The sequence below is a fragment of the Cloeon dipterum genome, chromosome 3 (genome assembly GCF_949628265.1).
Source record: "Cloeon dipterum chromosome 3, ieCloDipt1.1, whole genome shotgun sequence".
Lineage (NCBI taxonomy): Eukaryota > Metazoa > Arthropoda > Insecta > Ephemeroptera > Baetidae > Cloeon > Cloeon dipterum.
In genome coordinates, this window is record NC_088788.1 from 27,313,657 (window position 1) to 27,332,016 (window position 18,360).

At 38.2% G+C, this 18,360-nt stretch overlaps 2 protein-coding genes across 6 annotated transcripts in view; both read right to left on the reverse strand.

Annotated features, from left to right (window-relative positions):
* Positions 1-13,835, reverse strand: LOC135939770 (uncharacterized). The gene is made up of 3 exons (XM_065484333.1): positions 13,238-13,835; positions 1,044-1,392; positions 1-594 (listed from the first exon to the last, which is right to left on the reverse strand). The coding sequence occupies exons 1-3, from the start codon at positions 13,713-13,715 to the stop codon at positions 369-371; spliced, it is 1,053 nt and encodes a 350-aa protein (XP_065340405.1). The 5' UTR covers positions 13,716-13,835; the 3' UTR covers positions 1-368.
* Positions 13,836-15,071: 1,236 nt separating this feature from the next.
* LOC135940896 (ecdysone receptor-like) overlaps positions 15,072-18,360 on the reverse strand; it is a 92,762-nt gene continuing 89,473 nt past the window's right edge. For all 5 annotated transcript variants that reach the window (XM_065486012.1, XM_065486010.1, XM_065486011.1 and 2 more), the window contains one exon: positions 15,072-18,230. In XM_065486012.1, the coding sequence (XP_065342084.1) occupies positions 17,986-18,230 (245 nt within the window). In that variant the 3' untranslated portion in view covers positions 15,072-17,985. The remainder of the gene's footprint in view (positions 18,231-18,360) is intronic.

Consider the following 18,360-nt stretch of genomic DNA (forward strand, 5'->3'; position numbering starts at 1 on the left):
TCAATGTAAAAATGTTTTATTCGCAATTATTTTGCTGCACACATATAAAGCACAAACTGCCCCAATAATTGGCAGTGCCAAAAGCACTGTCATTTTAACAATTCAGTGTTTCTTGGTACACAATCATGCTCATGAAATTTTACAAAAAAATCGTTGATCAAATCACATTATACATGTATTAAACTGATGATTATGGTTATTTTACAAGAATAGCACTTTCTTTAAAAATTACTGATTCGCAATAATAGTTGCTGTAACTGTCGCGTAATGCTAGGTATTTATTTTGCATACATAGTTAAATTAATTTACAATATTTATTATATCCACATCCAATTACGGATTATCGATGGTTAGGTTCATTTGTTGTTTCAAGTTCTGCTTGGTTTGATTCTTCTCGCCAAGGACATCCAGGCGTTTGTATAGTCAATCGCCACGTGTCCAGAGCGAGCCATCCCCCATTCGCAGGGGTGCCTTGGGGGCGCGAGCAGCTCTGCGTGGGGTCCCGCATGATTTCCACATCCACACTCTTCAATTGGAGTTGGCGTGAGTCCTACCGGAGGGAGTGCCAGGCTTGGTCTCCTCATCCTTTCCCACCTGAAAAAGAAGAAAAGTTGTCGTTTTTTTACTTTTAGTCTAAGGAATTTATAAACACATTATTTTCTCATTGTCTTAACTCCTTATATTCAATAAATTATTGGGAGATATCTTAAATTTAATAATCCGGCTTGAAAATGAATTATCAAAAAATCCTTATACATATGCTTTGCACTGGTGCAATAAAAGAGGAAGTCGATTAAAAGAGATCTCAAATCTAACGCTGCAGTTTGTGAGTTCAATTTATATTTTGGATGCAGCAAATTATTTAATAGTTAGTCTACTAAAGAAATATAAAAAGCGGATATTGATAAGTGCAGCTTTTAATTTAAACAGAATTAAAATCTTTTTATCCAGGCCAATACTGAAGGTTTTTATTATCTGCACGACTGCCCTAATTGAAAGTGCAGAAAGCACTACTCATTTTTTCAAAATTATTTTTTATTCACCTGTTGCCGATATTCGAATCAGAATATCTAGTGTCATGGTGTCTGTAAAGCGGAGCGTCGTTGCTCCTGTCCCTGGCACTACTCCACGAAGGAAGGCTGATTTTGGCTTTTGCCCTCGGTGCGTCGTACACGTAGGCAAGCTTGGGTTGCGTCGGCACGGAGAACCTGCGGGGCGTCGGCATGAAGGAGGCGAGATGATTGTCTTCGCAGTCAACGCACTCGGCGCCGGCGGCCAACTGCAGACCGGCGGCGCTCAGTTTGCGGCCGTTCGAAAAAAGCATCAACGGGGGCGGCGGTGCCACTGGGGAGCACGACGCTGCGGAGCACTCTTCGCACGAGTCCATGTCGACTGAAAGCAGAGACGGATTTGATTTAGTCACGTACAATTTTTTCTCAGCGATGGAGAGAAAGAAAGTTTTTATGAAATCCCGGCCTTTTCATATATATGATTCCTTCATAACTCGGATCGCTAAAAATATGGCGCGGAAAAAGTGCTTTTGATCATTTTATTCTCATCACACTAATAAAAATATGCGGCAAATTAAAGGTTTGTGTCCTGCTTTTTAATTTTTCAACATATTGGTTGACTTTTGCGCATTCAGCATTGATTATTTGAGGAAAACTAGTTCTTATTGATTGAAATAAATCACAAAAATATATTCAAACACTCGCGATCGAAACTAGTACGTAAAGCAAAAGAGAGCTCAAAGTGGTCCTCATTTTAATCCCATCTTGGACCTGACCAGCGGTCCAGACTCACGTCTGATCTCCGGTGTGTTCAAGTAGGAATTAATCAACGTTGAAAATACTGGAAAATAAATAACATAGAGAAAGAGTTAAAAATGGCCAAGAGTTTGAATTATATCCTGTAATTAATGCTGAAAACTCGTGAGCAGAATTACCAAAGGACCTCAGGGGGGAATATTCTTTAAAGGTAAATAAATCTCGCTCATTTGCAAAAATAAAGAAATTTACATTTAATTTCAAGGTAACTAATGAGCTGTAAAAGAAGCCCGTTTTACATTTTAAAAGTGAATTTTCTAATTGTTTTTGTAGTTTTGGCAGAGATTAAATTTTAAGGCAATTTCTTCTGTGTATTTGAAAAAGGTGTGATAAATAATAACAAAAAAATGAAAGGTCAGAGACACATAAAAAGAAAATATAAATTTGTATTTTGTATAAGCCGTATAAGCATTGGCAATTTTCCAATTTCAACATAATTATTTACAAGATTTAACTTTTGACATTACATAAAAATCTCATTAGTAAATGAATTCGTTACCGATTATGAGTGATACCATGCACAAAACTCGAATTTTGTCATGCACTAGTGAAAATTGTGAAGGAGTTTTCCTCTTCGACATGGCACAAGAGTGGATTTCTCTCGAAATTAATTCCCTCTCTCGAATGAATTGAAACGCGACCGAGGACGAGATGCTTTCGCTTTGTTCCAGTGCAGTATATGCACGGTGACACTCGACAGCCGAACGAGTCATCCAAAGTTGACCCTTATTCGCACGCACGCGGACCAGTTTTCAGGAAGCATAAATTTCCAACGGGACGAATCTCAAGTGTGTGTGTGTGTGTGTATGTGCATACAGTGAGAGACTTTCTTTCTCGCATAATAATTTTCTCTTTACGGAAGAGCGTCGCTTAAATGAAGATATCGCGAGCAACAACGAGCCGCGCTGCTTTTATAGCAAGTACGTCTTACGACGACATGAGATGCGTTTTCTCTAGCGGCGGCCGTGCGCGGGCAAAACGGAAGAAGACGAGAGATGCAGCTCGCTCGGTCTCAATAAACCACACCAGAAGCAGCCGCTGGCACTGCGCTGCATATAATTAGCGTTATTATGCGGTCGCAGGTGTTACACCGTTTCTGTACTATATGCGTAATCTGCATTATAAGCTTAGCGAGCTGTGTACAACGATGAAGATGCGGATGCCGCATCCTGGCGAGCGAGGGAATTAATTTTAGTGTCTTGATGACGAAGACTTTTTAGCAGCATTAAGTCTGTACGAAGAAAGCAGTACCGTTTATTTTAAATTATTTTCTTTTTTACGTTAGGGATTTAGATTTTGGGCAAATCCAGAGCTTCAGGAACGTCATAAAATTAGTTTAATTACTTAAATGTTCCTTACGTAACTCTTCTTAAGGTCCCCTAGGTCAGTTCAAATTAATCAAAATCTGCCTCGTACGCATCACTAAAAATTATTTTTGTGGGCGTATTTTGCGATAACTTCGGTTTGCCTTATCTTCCGCTATAAGCCTAAGGATAGTAGAGATTGGACTTCCTCCAATGAGGCTAAAAAAGGGAGCTTGTAAATTCCCAGCGCCATTAAGAATTTTAAGTAACGCACAACACTTTATTGGTACAGCATAAAAAGAGGACAATCCTCATGAGACGATGAAAAATTATATTTTAAAGCTTATCGTAATGGCTTGATTTATTTATTTTGTGCTCCAAATAGTACGCAGAAATGAGCGCCTTTCACCAGTTATATTTTACGTGCAAGATAAGCTATTCTGGATTTCAAAATGTGGGAGAATTGTACCATTATTTCCGCCTCATTTCGCTTCAAACTCGCATGAAAGGAGCAATAATTGCAACTGAATCATACAGTCTAAAAAGCGTGTAATCTGCTGTGGAAGGATAGGTAGTGAGCTCAGGAAGTTGTTACTATTCAATTTACGAATTTTACGCTAGCAATCGTTCCGTAAGGCAATCGCGAGCACAAGTAATTATTTGCCTATACCGACCAAAGAGTTTCTATGAGAATGCAAATGAAGCTGCATCATTTCGCAATGCGCTTTTTACGAGTATCAGCCTGCTCTCGATTAAAATTTAATTGCGCGCACCTTCTCTAATTAGCGCTGCGTGAAGGGAGAAAGGAATAATTTATCATTGATAATAAATCAAGATAAATGAGATTCGCGCGCTGAGACACATTCTCAAACATCAATAATAAAACCACCGAGAGGAACTAGCTCGGTTGGGGACGGCTGTAAACTGGAGTGAAACGCTTCCTCCTCCGCTTCTTGAAGCTATAATTACCACTATTTGTTATTCACACTCAAATACAAGAACCATCGTCATCCTAATTTCCTCTGATATTATTTGAGTAATGAAGAGATGATAAATTAATGGGAATATACACTTTCCTGTTGAGAAAACTATTCGTACTTCAGACCAGACGAACTGCCTGTCTTAATTTTGAATCTCATACATATCTGATGCTATATTCTTCGTGAAAAGAAAAAAGAAATTAAGGATTTTCGCTGGATTAAAAAAGGAGCATAAAAAACTAATTTTTTATGCATTTAAGATTCTCTCAATTCAATGGGATATTCCATTATCAGTCTTGAACGCTTTGTCCTTCCTGTAATAGCATGCGAGTCTCCATTGTTCGCCGTTTGCACAATCGAAGAGCGCGGGACTGATACATACATCCAGAGCGGAAATCGCCTTGCTTTTAAAAAGAGAGTGAACGAATTTCGATTGTTATTGTGCGTTATCAATCGCGCGAGACAGCAGTGAAAACAAAAATTTTACTTTTACAATCACTTTTCCTGCAGTTGAAATAATTACACAAACTTTTTAATGATAATGAGTGCCGTGCTCGTCGATCGATCGAGGCGCGATATTCGCCTTCTCGCACATTTTTGTTCTGCTCCACTTGAACGCACTCGCGCGGCGGCCAACAAGAGGATGAAGCGTCGCCGGCGCCGCCGCCGATTGTGCGAAAACGCTATGTCCTTTCTCTCTGCTCCTACAATTAGTAAAAGCAGCCTGCCGCGATGGAAAGAAGGGCAAAAATTAATCCGGCGCAGAAACAAGGCTTCGGATTTTCATGCTCGTAAGAAGTGGTTATGCTATGCCGCGGTGTGACGCATCTGTAACTGTGCGCGTGCTTCTTTTGGGCCTTGGATTGAAGAAAAAAACACAGAGAAGAAAGTAGTCGAACTGCTGGGTATATTTCAATTTCTGTGGTCACGATCGTGTAATTTCCAGAGCTGCGAAATTGACTCTGATGTATGGTTTCTGTTCACATTCGCTTTGTTGCTGTCCGTTTAAATTAAATGAAAATTTATTCTGGACTTGAAAGCAGCACTGCTTCGTACATGAAAATTTTTATCTCTTTAATAAATCTTTTTCTGTTCATGTAGCACACATGTCTAAAATGTACGTACCTGTTGGTTGGCTTCGACAGATATTTTGAACAATTTACAAGCTATTCCACAAGCCTATATTTAAATTTATGATTTCTTCTGGAAATTAAAAAATGGCTAGGGCTGTGAAATTTAGACGATACTCTATTTTTCCTGATCTTTCAATCGTTGCGGGACCATCAAATGAGCACGAATCATGCAATTTGAATTTTAAGTCATTTGAAACATACTTATAAAACTGAAGTAACCATCTGATAGAGTCCGAAAACTTTCTAAATCGGCTAAAAATCCTAGGATAAGTCAATTTATTATTCGCGCAAGGAAATTTTTCTCTTCAGTTTAATTTTTGGTGTAAATTTGAGCCCATTTTTATGTCAGCTAACATGGAAAAGTAGTTTTTTGCTATTTAGACCTGTAGTAAAACAGCGAGCTGTCCTTGCTTCTGTTAAAAAATATTTAAACCTAAATAATTTTCATTTCCATATTTGGAAATGAAAAATTATATTTCTTTGGTCTCTAGTTAATGTCTAAAAAAATAAAAAACACATATCCTACCAAATAAATTGAGCTTATTAATATTTTACTATGTAATTAGTAGCCAGAAAGTGAGGTCAGTACTAGTAGAACGGCGGTGCAATAATTTTTTCTGCATTTTAAAACGAAGTTGTCCCAACAGTTTCGACGGTTTGAATTCCCTTTTTACTTTTGGAATCCATATAGGTGCGGTTTGAAATTAATTCCAACATTACGAAAGAGGATAAAGTGTGGCTGCGTGCACTTTAATGATAGCGAAAGAACGTTTGCGCTTTTCCTTTTCGCGATTAGCCTGCTCTCGCAACGCTTAACTCGCGGCTTAATTGAATCAATTTCTAGTGTAGTACCACACTTGTACACACGTCGTGGCTTCTCAGGCGGAGGAAATAAAAAAGTGGCGAAAAGTGAAACGGCGGAGCGAGCTAGGCCGATATAGAAAAATCAACATAAAACACACATGAAATTCTTAGAGTGCGATGATGATGAGATCCACGTTCCGCGGGCTAGCTCTTTCAGCGGCCCACTTTAGAGCCCGGCCGCGGTAAAATTCTCAGCATATGTGAACGATCGAGACGACGAGAGAGAGAAGATAGCTAAGCAGAATGAGAGTCGGCGTAAGAAGTTCATTACACACACACACACTGCTCATCTGCTTTCGTAGTCGTGAAGAAATTGGACGAGGCAGGAGCGGCAGTGCAAATGTGGGTCACAACGCGCCGGAATATTTTTTCTGTTAAATAACTTGCGGACTAGTTTACTGCCTGTCAATATCGGCCGAGATGACTATATTAGCGGCTAGATAAGGTCTGCAATTTAATCGGCTGACTGCGCACAAAATAATTGTTAAAAGTTAATTTGGATTTACTGCATATCCATTTTCAATCAGTCAAAAAGTTTATTAAAAATGGTTTCTACCACGTAATATGTATATATCCTCAACACTCATAAAAAATAATGATAATAAACTGCACCGTGCCTGTTTTTGACACATATGTTACTTATAAAAAATCCCACTATATCGCTAAAAACCTTTCAAACACAAATTACTTTATTTGCTCATAGCGTTTTCCTATAGCTCTCTAAGGTCCACAACCAGAATTCACGGTGTATTATTTACAGAACTTTCTTATTCCAGCGCCGAGCAAGCGACCGCCTCCGAAAAATCGCAATTAGCGGCTTAGTACGAAACGAATCCATTTCTCACGTGCAATTTGCATAATTCCTTCTGCCAAAATTGTATGCATTTGTGGTTAGGCCGGCGTGCCGATGCGGGAAGTGTGTCATTTATCGCGCGCAAGCTTAATTTACTTTTCCCAAGATACTTGTTACAACGAAGAGCAAGTCCAGAGTGATACGTTTGTTAAAGCTTAATGAAAATTCATTCCACACGCAAACAAGGGCATAAGCGATAAGGAGATAGGACCACCGGAAAGAGGCTAAAAGCCTTTTTATACGAACAAGAAAAGCAACAACTACCAGGTCGAATTTAATGAAATGATGCAGTTTGGATAACCAAATTTAAATTACAGGCTTTGATTTCCTAATAATGAATATATGACTAAAAAGGCAGTTGTCTTGTTGAGTTTACTAAAATTTCAAATTTTCTCTCTTGGGCAAACTCAAGGATAAAAAATTGAAATACATAGTTGGCTTTATATTATTGAGAGGCACTCTTGCATAAATGAAATGAGTGTGTTTACTCTTCGTTTTTCCACCCCTAATTAAATTAGAATATTATGGTTATTCTAGGAACAAAGCAATTTCCTGTTAAAATAGAAAATTCGTTTTTAATAATATCTTCAAGGTGAGACATAATTAATAATTCTTCAATAATTTAAAGTAAGTGGACAAGAGTCCATACATCTATGATCCGAGGGTAATTTACTTTCACGGAACGTTTTGAAATCGCATTAAAAATAGATTATATTTTGCAACCTGCCGGAAGTATAGGATTGTTTGAGTTTCACTTTTTTATTTGTGACATTTCATCAACACTCATCAAATACGCTTGATTGTATTTTTGCCGTTCTTTTCATTTGTGCTCGCTACCCATGCAAAATGAAACTTAACGCTGCGGCGCGCGTTAGACTAAAACCCGCCGTTCCAGCTTATAGACTCCCATACCGACGGATTTTTCCCTACAATATGAATTTCACGCCAATTAGAGAAACAACTCTAAGCATTCGTTCGGATTCGAGCTTTTTGTTAATATTGTTATTGCTGTAAGGCTTCTCTTCAGTAGATGTGTACCACGCGTGAATAAATGTACAAAATCGCGGACGGCTGAACGCATGCAGAAAAAGGTTTTCACACGGCGTGCGAGGCAGAGAAATTGTTTGTGGTTTCAGGCGCCACATTGCCTGAGCACAAACAACGAGGAAAATAAATTACACGGTTCTGTTTACATTACAGATTATTGCACCGCTTTGCTTGAACGAAACGTTGCAAAAATTCCAATGTCATTTTGTAGCGAGCCAAATTTTAATTTAACGAATTTAACCTAGTAAATCTCTATTGTGTGTTTTTCGCAATGCCTTTTTATTGAATCAGAAATGTTCCCAATAGTTTTTGGCTCCGTACTTTTAACGTTTAAATGCAATCACGATTAAATATATTCTTGTTGAAAATAATTTAACTATAATTATTTTCCAATATTGTTCAGTAAGATAAAAAACTTACTTGAGAGGAAATTTCCATTCGGGTTTCCACAACTCACTCTAAATTAAAAAGACTGCAGTTATTAATATAAGAGAGGCCAAATTACTGCGAGTTAAGTGCCACATTAAGGGCTGCAGTGTCACTGGATTGATCATCTTGAGCAAATACATATATAATCAAAGCTTCTCTCTACTATAGCTTCGTTCTTGATATTTCTCGCTTGGAAATTGTTTTGATCAAATTGTATATGAAAATTAATTTTGAACAATTTTATGTACTCCAAAATGGTACAGGCCGACGAGACTTGGTGTTGGTCTGATCCAACAAAAGAGGGCGAGTTCACAGAAAATTATGCATGGAAACCAAAACTTCTAATTTTTTTTTTTTAAAGCGGCAAAATCCATTAGGGAATGGTTTTTAAAATTTGAGCTCAAATTCGGCTTGAAGTTCCTAATTCATGTGAATTAACACAGCAATTATATCTAAATGTCCGCCGAACCGCTCGCAACAGCAGAGTGCACACGAAGTAAAATTAAAACCTGCCGACTAAAATGAGCAGCAACAAGGAACACACACACACTATACTTTCATGCATATTAAGGCGTGCTCTCTCATTTCACATGATGTCTCTCGAGTGCAGAAAAATGCTAGTTTTCAAACAAAAGGCTGCGTACGCCGCGCTCGCTCGTCAAAATGTGATGGGAAAGCGGCCGGCTCGAAATTCGCATGGCTCACAAAGGAAGAGGAAAGCAAGAGCACTAGCTCTGGAAATAAAACCACGCGCGCAATAAAGTGTCTGCGCGCGAGAAGTTTTCATTATTCATTTTATGGCACGGCTGCGCCGATGAAATTAATGACTCGCTCGGCGCGTCTGTAAATATTCCCGAACACACCGCGACACGAATAGCAGTTTTACTCGACTCATTCTGCTTTATTGAAATGACACAGACGCAGCGCGCCGATCGTCCGAGGAAAATTGATCCGTGCGCTCTTTTTTCCGTTCCTTGACTCTTTGTCCAAGTCACTTTGAAAAAAAAAACGTGTGTGCGCCTGCTGCGCGAATCGAGTGGAAAAAATGATGCCGAGGCCCGCATCTCGCTTACTGATTTCACCTGCATGCTCTTCCCGTGTCACTCATTTAAAAAGAGATTTTATGCGTCATTGCCAATCGGCAAGTTATTTATAACTGTTTGCAATTAAAGTTCAATACCCCAGTTGAAATATTAATCCAATTCATTTTTTATAGTTTTTTAAAAGACAGTGATGGCGAATTAATTATTTTATGGGATTCAATCAATATTATAAAATGGGCTTGAGAGAGAGAGCAATTAAGTCCTGCATCTATATATTAAACTTTAAAAAATCCTTAAAAGCACACAATGCCGTTTTTACTCTTGAATTTTACAATTTTGATATTATTATTTTTTTCCAGGTCAGTCGTTTTTGTAAATAGTTAGCATATTTGGTGATTTTGGAAATATTTATATCTCAATTTTTCAAAATTACCAAAAGCTTTAAACTAATTTTAAACGTCAAGGCGGCAAGGCAGGCAAAAAACTATGCGAAATTTAACCAGCTTTCTGCCTAAAATTTGCAAGCTTGTATCTTGAAAAATTCAAACTGTTGTTATTATTTCAAGACTGAAGAGAATGAATGAAATCTATTAATTATTAAAATAAATCAAGCTTGACTTGCCAATATATGAAAATATTTATATCTAAGAGTTATTGATTATTATAATGTTCTAGCTATACTATAAATTTTTAATGCAGAGGCGATTGTTATCATTTCCTTTCGGTTTTCACTTCCATTTTCCTCTCGTGCAATCTATAAGATTTAATTATAGTGTTAGCCGTGGTCAAGCTGGTTTTTCGTTTAGACATTTCATCTCCAGTTTGACGCAAAAAGGAGGCTGATAAACCCTTTCTATTTTGTCACTTGTCAGTTGAAGAAAGAAAGGAAAGTGATTGAAAACAATCTCACTTTCTACCAAAACTGCGGGACTTCGGAAGAATTTATATCGCGAGCACATCGTAATTATTGCCGCGGCCAAGCTACACCGGCGCAGTGAAGTCATGGCGATTTCACTGAGTGCCCGGGTTCATTATTCGCACACGGCGATAAATAAGCCATAATTTGTTTCTTTTGCGACAGCCAACAGAATGAGCATTGCTGCGGGTCTCGTCGGTAAAAGCAGCGCTTCATTCAAAACGATTTAGAGGAGAATTGCAAATAAAGCAGCCGCTCTTTTCACTAAACGCGCAGCTTGACCAAAATCTAGAGTAGGTCATTTACTACCGAAAGCACTCGAATTAAACGCTCGTTTCGAAGAGGTCCGGCCCATTTATGCACGAGCCAGCAGCAGATGATCGCGCCCGTCAATTATTTGAAAATGCAGCTCTGCCGTTTGATAGCAATCGACACTCGAGGCAGTTAACTGCACCCTACTCCTATAATATAATATCATCTCTGGATTTCGCACATGATGAATCTTTCAGGGCAATGTTAAAACGTAAGGGCACTTTCATCAATTAAATTTGATCGAAAAAGGAAATCGGCCGTGGATATATGAGCCATAAATTTAGTTTGGAGCTCAAATTGTTCTGACGTTTGAAAGAGTTTTAAAGTTAACTCAAAGCTAAAGTGGTCTTTTATAGTGTATTCTTGTTTAGAGCAGTGCAATTGAAAGAAAAACAAAAATAACAAAGTTCGTTAAAACTTATGCAAAAAATATTTTAATCTAAAGAAAAAGATAGATTTTGAACCATTTGTAAGGATAAATTATTTTAGCTCAAATTTTTTCATTATTATGGCCTGCCTACATCTAAAAACAAAAGATATATTGCAAATAAAATTAAAGCATTATCGTTTAGTAATTTTGAGAATAGAAAATCTTCGTTTGATCAAAATATTATCGAATGCAGCCATTGTTTTCTTTCTTACAATTTTACGTACATAAACTAAATTATTGGAGGAAAATCAGCCAACCAATTGATTTTGATAATGTAACAGTTAGAAGTAATTGCGCTCGAGAATAATTTCCCCATGCCAAATCGAGTCATGTAAATTTTTGCAAAGAAAGGTAGCTAATTTTCGAGTGCAAAAACACGCTCAGCTGCTCTTGTGCATTTTACTCTATTTTGTGCATCAGAAAATAAGCTGCTTGATGAATACAAATTGCGATTATGAGTGCAGTGGTTTCATTCAAAATGCGCACTCGGATGAGACTAATGAAAAGGTACGGCGTGAATTAGTGGAGGCGGATGGAAAAATTACGCTGGGAACGGCGCTTTTCTCTCCGCTGCAAAATCTGCTGATTGAGACGAGCAACAATTAGTGCGAATTTAGCATTTTTTATAACTCGCTACCTTGATTCTAAGTTAATTACAGTATTCGAAAATAATTGCGCTTGCTTGGATCCGAGTCATTGGGACAACGTCCTCGACAAAATCGTACTATGGCATACATTTTCGACACTTTTTAAATTAAAAAAATCAATTTCCTTAATTCTCTGTGGTTTTTATTCTATTTTGTTGACAAGTTGTCATTTGCAAAATGTGGCACACATTTATTATCTTTGGTGTCTTTAATTTGCAGCTGTAATGCAGTGTGGAGCTTTGCTCTATTTTTTGAATAGATTTGTTGCGGTTTGGCTATTATCATTTCATTGCTTTATGCTCATACTAATTTGATGCTCATAATAGGCTACATAAATTTCCCTGTGTGAACAGTTCTTATGGTCCAATTTTTAACGTGTTAGATTGATTTAATTGAGGTTTTAACTTAGAACTGCACATGAGAACGTAAAATCTATTATTTTTGCTCGTCCTTTTGCAGTTACTGGTTTGTGTTAATTTAACAATAAATACCATGATAAAAGCAGTGCTAGATATTTTTAAGGAACTTTCTTTAAAGTTAATGTTTTGTAAAGAAAATGTAAATTAAAAAATTAATAAATAAAATAAATTTTTAAGTTTTCTTCTTATGATTTCCTTTTCTGGCAAGGAAAAATGGTGTTTATTTTTAAGTTAACATAATGATAATTAACGAGGAAAATTTGAGAAAAGAAGCTCAGAATCCCACAATAAAAAGCATTTGTATTACTATTAATATAAATTAATATCCCTGTGTGTTTCATATTCGCAATTTATTTTTAATAAACCTGCAAACTGAAGTTGAATATTTATGGGCCTTTTGTAACAAAATCCTGTCAATTGGGCACCATATTGCAGCCTTACACAAAATTTTTCCTTCTTGAATTTTAACTTTTGTTTCTTCAGAAAAGAATGAAAATCGACTCTTTGAAATAGATGATTTATATTAAGGATTTAAATTAGGTTTTCAAATTTTAAGCGTTAAGGATATTTACGTTGCAGGGATAGCGAGTGGTGGAGTTTATTTTATCGTGCTCAAAATAAGTTTTCAACGATCAGTTAATTCAAAATTTCCCTATTTTCTCGATTTTAACATTTTGTTTTGCTGCTGATGAGGCCTGAGGAACCGAAACAGTGGCTGCTTATTAAGATAACGTGCGAGATAATTTTTTCTGGTAAATTTTAGGTAATGTTACCCATTCGCGTGGGAGGTTGCGGAATGTCACCAATTAAGAAAGATACAGATGCTAAAACAAATTAGATAAAAACTCCCAAGTTGGAAGGGCAAATTTTGCTTCAATTTGTTTTAACATCTTGTTCATAAATTTTTATTTCAAAATTTCATCCTTAACCACCCTTTCTTATGATCTCCAAAAGGAGATATCGAGTTGATATTTCTATAACATATCGTTTAAGTTTAAAAATTATCGTTAAAAAAGTATTGAAATGGTACTCACTGGCCATGGGCACTTTGTAAGTGACTGAAGCAGGCGGCGAGTGTTTGGAGAGGATGGAGGAGGTTTTCCTCAGCTTCTTTCCCTGCGCGGCGGCGTTGTGGACGTTGTTGTGGTTGTGGAGGTTGTGCGTGGGCAGGTGCTCCTCGACGTCGCACAGCGGACAGAAGGTGATGTAGCGGACGGAGGGCAGCGGCTCGGGGATGAGCACGGACGAGCCGTCGTAGAGCGACTCGCAGCCGCACGCCTGTTGCGGCGGCTGCTGTTGCGGCTCGACGGCCGCCGTGGCTGCCGAGAACGTGTTGGGGTCGGTGGCGAAGCTGATGCGTTTGCCGCGCACGTACAGCGCGTTCTCCACGTCCCACGGGTCGACGTACTGCCGCGACGAGCCCGCCGTGCCCCGCGACCCTGACGAAGATTCGCCCGACGAGGACGAGAAGGACGAGTACGAGCCGTCGGAGCCGCGCTTCGGAGGCACCATCGCGTCTTGAATACGGCCCGTGCGCGAATGCAACAGGTTGCGTTCGACTCCGGCACAGGTGCACGGAGAGATTTCGCCGCTCCCCCCACTTGCTCTCAAGCCTTTCGGTTGGATGTCTTGCACTAACAAAACTTTTCCTGACCGTCCTTTCCAGATAATTTGGATTCTGGTCCAGATTTTTCACGTTTTTTCAAAACGTTTCACTTAAAATCATTAACTAAAATTACAGACGTGGATACAGGCAAGAACGTTAGCAGATAAATAGTCTTACGGCTCGATCATCGTAAATATATTCAAGGTTACTTTTAAAATCACTTACTGGTTTTTATTTTAATAACATATTGGAGAGTTAGACGAATTCAACAATTTCAGCGTTCATCTTCACGACATTTCTAATGTTTAGCATGGAGAAGCAAATTTCGGCAAAAATCTGTACATATTTTAAAATAATATTTGTTGATTATTTATATATCGACCGCTACTAAAAGGACTTAAAAATGCATTAATGGAAAGAAACCAAGGAACTTGAGTCTAAAATGTTAATAATTGTTTTTTCCATTAAGAGTTCAATAGTGGCTTCATTGTCAGATCTAAATTACTCAGCAAAAAATAAGTTTTGACCAGGTATTTAAACCTATAAAAATACAGAAAATGTAAGTGACAAAAGATTTAAATAAAGTTCTAAAACTGGACAAGAATGAAAAAATAGTTTTAAAAATTTTGCTTAACAGTAAGCATAATAAAAAATAAAAATATTTTTAGGTTGGAGAAAAATGTTCGCCATTTTAATTCAATATGAAACATAGGACCTCATAATAGGAATCTTCAGTACAGAAAGCTAATAAGTTTAACTATGCTGAATTTTCCTGGCAATGAAAGAAAAACCCCACTTTAGAAGTTGATCTAGTTCTATGATTGGAAATAATTTTTTGTTTTCACAAGGGCAGCAAAACTAGTTTGATGGTAAGTGTACGCAATAATGAACCTTTTTAAAAAGTTAACTTATGCAAGTAAAATATGATTGAAAATAAAAGTTATTTAAACCTGATCTCTTAACATCATCGTTCTCCTTTAAAAAAAAATACTGAATTTTTGTTAAATTTAAATGCCTCCATTTCAACAAATTGAATCAATATATAATTATACTGTGACTCTTTGGAAAACTAACAGCAAAAATCCTTTGATTTACCAGAACAATAATTGTGCTGATCCACTGACTATCCTAAATACCAGAGTGGAGAAAAACATAATAGCAAATCCCAGGTGTAGTTTTGTTGAATCATGGTCGCGTAATAAGTAATAATAATTTAACTCTATGAATTCTGGCCAGGAAGTTTTGACGGGAAATAAAATTCATTTGTTTTAGTATTTGATGTTTTCAATTTACTGGACAAAATAGAACAACTTTTACAGTATTCATATCCTTTTTCACACAATCAACTTTCGCACGAATCGCAGTTAGTAGGCTCACTCCATATAATGAATGCATGCGGTTTTTTGCCATACAAAGATTATAAGAATTGTGGGTGTTTGCATGTATTGTGAAACTCCTAAAGCAGAGCCTGCCTATCTTACAGATTTAAACCCTATCGCTATACAGCTGAAGTATTTGTCGCCATTTTTTCCGTGTGTGTGTGTGTGTGTGTTGATCTCGAGCGTAACAAGTTTAGTCCCTTTTGATATAAATATTTCACGATTTATTCAACTCGGTTGCGCTTGATATATTTTTATCATAATTACTAAATTCAGACTTCCACATATTCACATATTGTATTAAGTCCGCTACATTTTGCTCCATCATTATCGGATCGGATGGCTCATTTTTCCTCACAAAAATAAATGTTGCATCTCTTTCAATTTCAAGTCGCCAAAACTGAAAACACAACCAACTCGAAACGAGAAAGAATACACACGATTGATTACAAATTTCGACCAACGAGGCACAGATCAAGTCCCTGATTGTTGCAAATCTTTGCAAGTTGGCTGCAAAAATTTTACTGTGAGAAAATTTTACTATAAATTTATTGTCTGATTTGACGACTCAATTACGTCGGTTTGGCGGGTGCCAGACAACCGGGGCGGCCGGAGCAGCCAAAGCCACTTAAATTTAAGTACTTTGCTATTTTTATGTATGAATAGGAAATGAGAAAAGCCTCGGCCTTCCCGCAGCCCCGGCCAGAGTGGCTGGCCAAACCATTTTGTTGCTCATTTACATCAGACAGATTGCTGAAAAATTTCCACATAGAGTTTTCTTTTTTATATTATGAATCCTATCAAAATTCGATGCTCAGAGTAAGTTGACAAGAGAGAGATAGACTAACACACAGAACTTGCTTTGTTAGGATTTCGCTCTACACAAAAGGAGTCGTATTCTTTCTTTTTTTTCCCCGTGACAGCATTTGAAAATAAATTTTTGTACACAGACTTGGCCGGCGACGCAGTTTGGGCCGGGCCTCGTCGGCTGAGACGATAAAGCTTGCTTGCAATTTTTGATATTATATTTCCTCCGCAGAGTCTACTGTTTTTCAGATTAGATTCGCCATACCATCAACAAAATATCATTCGTCCGCACATTTACATCTTACTCAAGTGTGTCTGCGTGTGTATTTATATAAAATTGGCTCTTACTAATTAATCAATAATAAAAAACATAATTATCTGAGAGAGTGGAAGAAAATATCCGCCAAAGGGGGCTCCCGCGGTCCGGGAGCCGCCCCCACCACACCCGCAGCCCCTGCAGAAGAGAAAAGACACGAATCCCACTCGAGTTTATTCACTAATGCCATAAATACAAATGTAAATTGCAAAGTGTCCCTTTATTTAATTATTTAAATACGTCTAATTGCCAGACACGTTATATGTTTGTCGCTTAATTGTTTTTTGTTTCTCTCTGTTATTTACAAATAATACAGTTTGTAAATGGATAAAACTCTCTCATCTCTTTCTCTCTCTCGCATTGTTGTTTGTGTGTTTGTGTTAATCAATATAAAAATTAATTGATATTACAAGTAGAATAGTCGGCAGTTGTCGCCAAAATACAGTCGCGTGGGCGCGTGCGTAACTCTAATTGCCACGTACATTCAAACGAATTTCACTTGTTTGGAGACAACTGCCACGCCACCTCACCCTACAGAGTTTCAGTTTAGTCGAAGTCGCGTGTTTCTTACTCGGTTAAATTCACCACAGGTACAGATCGTATCATTTCGAGAACAGATACAAAAGCAAGAACGTCTCATAGTGCACTCTGGCTTTTGGGCGCCGGTTTCTGATTGGGATTGCATGAGCATTTGAGGCCAATCACAGTGACTCCCTGAGAAATAGTGCACTGGTTGATTATCCTTGAGGAAAGAGTCGGATGGTGTGAAGCAGTCCGATACGAGAGGAAATTTCGAGTTAAAATAAAACTGGATCGGTTAAAATCAAACGAATCTCACTGTTAAGATCACAACGAACGCGTCACTCGGGGTTGCGGGTCTGGTAAAAGTCGGCAAAAAGGCGCGGCAACCCCAAGTCGCTGCCCGAGAGGCACGATCGACGGACGATCATGCCTCCCTGGCAGACCCGCACACGTCGCGTAAAAAGGGAAAAAACACCTCGTCACACCTTGGCTAATGTATAGTTTGAAGAGGCCAGGTCCCAGCTGCCAGAGTGCGGGTTAAACAGTTAGAAGAAAGTAGAGTCGTACTTGTGTCTCGCTTCTAAACATCAACAGAATCAGCTTGCAACAACAAAATAAGTGAAAATCATCAGCATCGATTACATTTCCTCAGTCTCCAAATGAATTTTGGTCTCTCTAATTGTTCAATAAATTCAGCGAGAGTCTCTTCTCATCTGCTACTACAATTAGTATTTAAATAATTCTCTGATTTTTACTCAAATGTGTTTTGTTTTAACTCGGGACGGCTCAGCGCAGTTCGATTCCATCTTCATCAACGTTTTCTTCATCTTCTTCGTAATTTGTGTGAGTGTGAGTGTAAATCAGACTTGTACGCAGCACCATAGGGCAAACAAATCGGGCTGATGGGAATCATTCGCTCCGACGGGGTACTAAAGTCTTTTGCTCTCCCCCTCCCTTATGCGCACCTACAGAATATTATGTAAAGTTGCGAAGGCACCAAACTTTGTGTGTGTGTGCATGTTCGGCACTCTCCACTGTCCGAACGTTCCAATTCAGTCAATTATTGCAATCGGTTTCGGCGGGAAGTCTTTTTCCTTCCAAACAAGTTTCACAGCCTGCACGAGAAAAGTCCCCCGGGGCCCCCCCCAGCTCTTACGGGACCACGTCCCAGATCTCAGCGAGGAATGGTGGCAGTTTCTTGTTCTTCAGCTTCAGCGAGAAGCAAACTTCCGAGTTCTGGTTGCCCAGAGTCCTCAGTTCGGTCAACACTGACAGCCGCTTCGCGAACGTGGGACCGCACTTTTCCTTTCTCTGAGAATCCACGTACGCCCTCAGGGCATCCAGGTAGATTTCCTGGATCTTCTCCACTTTCCAGGCTTCGTTCAATGCAGGTCTCTCTGCAAATCACAATCAACAAATTCATTATAGATTTGGTTTGTAATATTTTTTAAACAATATATTAACAGCGCAAAGTTTAAATTAGATTTGTCTTTACTAAAATTATACATCTTGATTGAGTTGGTTTAT

Bases quoted from the DNA above. Each gene is read 5' to 3' on its own strand.
- LOC135939770 (XM_065484333.1), bottom strand. From the start codon at position 13,715: ATGGTGCCTCCGAAGCGCGGCTCCGACGGCTCGTACTCGTCCTTCTCG. The intron at 1,393-13,237 runs GTGAGTACCATT...CTCTGCTTTCAG, and splicing joins TTACAAAGTGCCCATGGCCA to TCGACATGGACTCGTGCGAA. The intron at 595-1,043 runs GTGAATAAAAAA...CTTCTTTTTCAG, and splicing joins GATTCGAATATCGGCAACAG to GTGGGAAAGGATGAGGAGAC.